This window comes from Pyxicephalus adspersus, chromosome 3, assembly GCF_032062135.1.
Source record: "Pyxicephalus adspersus chromosome 3, UCB_Pads_2.0, whole genome shotgun sequence".
Taxonomy (NCBI): Eukaryota; Metazoa; Chordata; class Amphibia; order Anura; family Pyxicephalidae; genus Pyxicephalus; species Pyxicephalus adspersus.
In genome coordinates this window covers 124,248,844-124,250,383 of record NC_092860.1, presented here as the reverse complement: position 1 = coordinate 124,250,383, position 1,540 = coordinate 124,248,844, and the positions used below count along the sequence as shown (strand labels likewise).

The following is a 1,540-nucleotide window of genomic DNA, read 5'->3' as shown; positions in this document are numbered from 1 at the left end:
ATTAATTTAACACCTGCTCTTCTCCTCTGCACAAAAATCTGGCAATCTGCAGACTTCCATTGATCATTTGTGTCAATACAAAGCTATACATGGGCAGGCTGAAAAAAAAAGATTCTTTTTGCATTTTTTGGTTCATCGGTGTCCAGACCTGCACTACTATCTACCATGTTACTCAGACCCCTCCATTCATCTTAGTGATGAAGGAAATTCAGAAGTCCAGAAATTGTCAAATAAAAGGGCATCTCAAATCTGTGTAAAGACAGCCTACATATGGGAAAGGAAGTCAGGGATTGTGCCGAGTTGCTGTTTATATAAAAGGTATCCACAAACATTTTTAAATTCTTGCCTTTTTTTCTTATGTCAGTGTTTTTATTGTACTTTTTTCTTCGGAGCATTTTCTGAATTACTCACTAGCTGGATTAACGTTATTTCCTTGTAGAGAACTAAGGATTGCCATCCAGTCTACTTTATCCAAATGGAATCAATGTGGGCAAAATAATGCAAAAATTTGCGACCCCATTGTAAAACCTTCTGTTATTGGTACCTCCAACATTGATAATTTTTCTTTTGTTTCTCTAGCCAAAACTTTTGTAGTTTAGAAAAGAGTGGTGATGGTGCTGGTGATGGTGCTTATTTCTCCACTGGTGGGATTCCTTTATTTATCCTGGTGACTATTTATTTTATTCACTTTTTTGTCTCCAACAGGTTTTATTACTTTTGCTACAATAGCAGTGGTTGCATCCCTGGTCCTTATAATAGTGGTTGCTCCAAAGAAAGGCCAAACCAATATCCTAGTTTACATCGCTATTTGCTCTGTAATTGGTGCTTTCTCCGTGTCTTCTGTGAAAGGACTGGGAATTGCCATCCAGGAGTTCATTGAACAGAAACCAGTTTACAAAAACCCTCTGCTCTTCATCTTACTGGCTACTCTGATCTTATCGATCAGTACACAAATTAATTATCTCAACAAAGCTCTGGATATGTTTAATACATCTATGGTAACGCCAATATATTACGTCTTTTTCACCACTATGGTGGTCACCTGTTCTGTGATATTGTTCAAGGAATGGAATAGTATGGATGTCAGTGACATGATTGGTACATTGAGTGGTTTCCTTACCATTATAATTGGCATTTTTCTTCTGCATGCCTTTAAGAACACCAATATCACATGGAATCAAATCACCTCTAGTGTTAGGAAAGAAAAACAGATAGTCCATGAAGGACAGGAAGACCAACACAGCCTTCTTGGAAATGCAGAACATTCCATATTGTCATTTGAGGATGATATTTCCATCTTCAGTAGGACAAGCCAACAGCACTGACCTAACTCCCTGCTTGCTGGAAGATTTGTACCTATTATTCTGTCCTCAGGTACCTTGCAGTGTCACGGTCAAAACCCAATACTTATTTTTATATTCTTACACAGAATTCAGAGCTTCAACGTTTCTGACCTCAGGAAGTAAAACTGATTTGTATATTTTGTATATAGACAGATGAATTAATATTTTAAAATAAATCATCTATTTTTATTGGAGTA

The 1,540-nt window shown here is 36.9% G+C and overlaps 1 protein-coding gene across 1 annotated transcript in view; it reads left to right on the top strand.

The window, feature by feature from the left end:
• Nucleotides 1-1,540, top strand: part of NIPAL1 (NIPA like domain containing 1) — a gene marked incomplete in the record, with an annotated part of 21,725 nt that extends 20,185 nt beyond the window's left edge. The window contains 1 exon segment of the mRNA XM_072406254.1: nucleotides 706-1,540. Coding sequence (XP_072262355.1) covers nucleotides 706-1,325 — 620 coding nt within the window.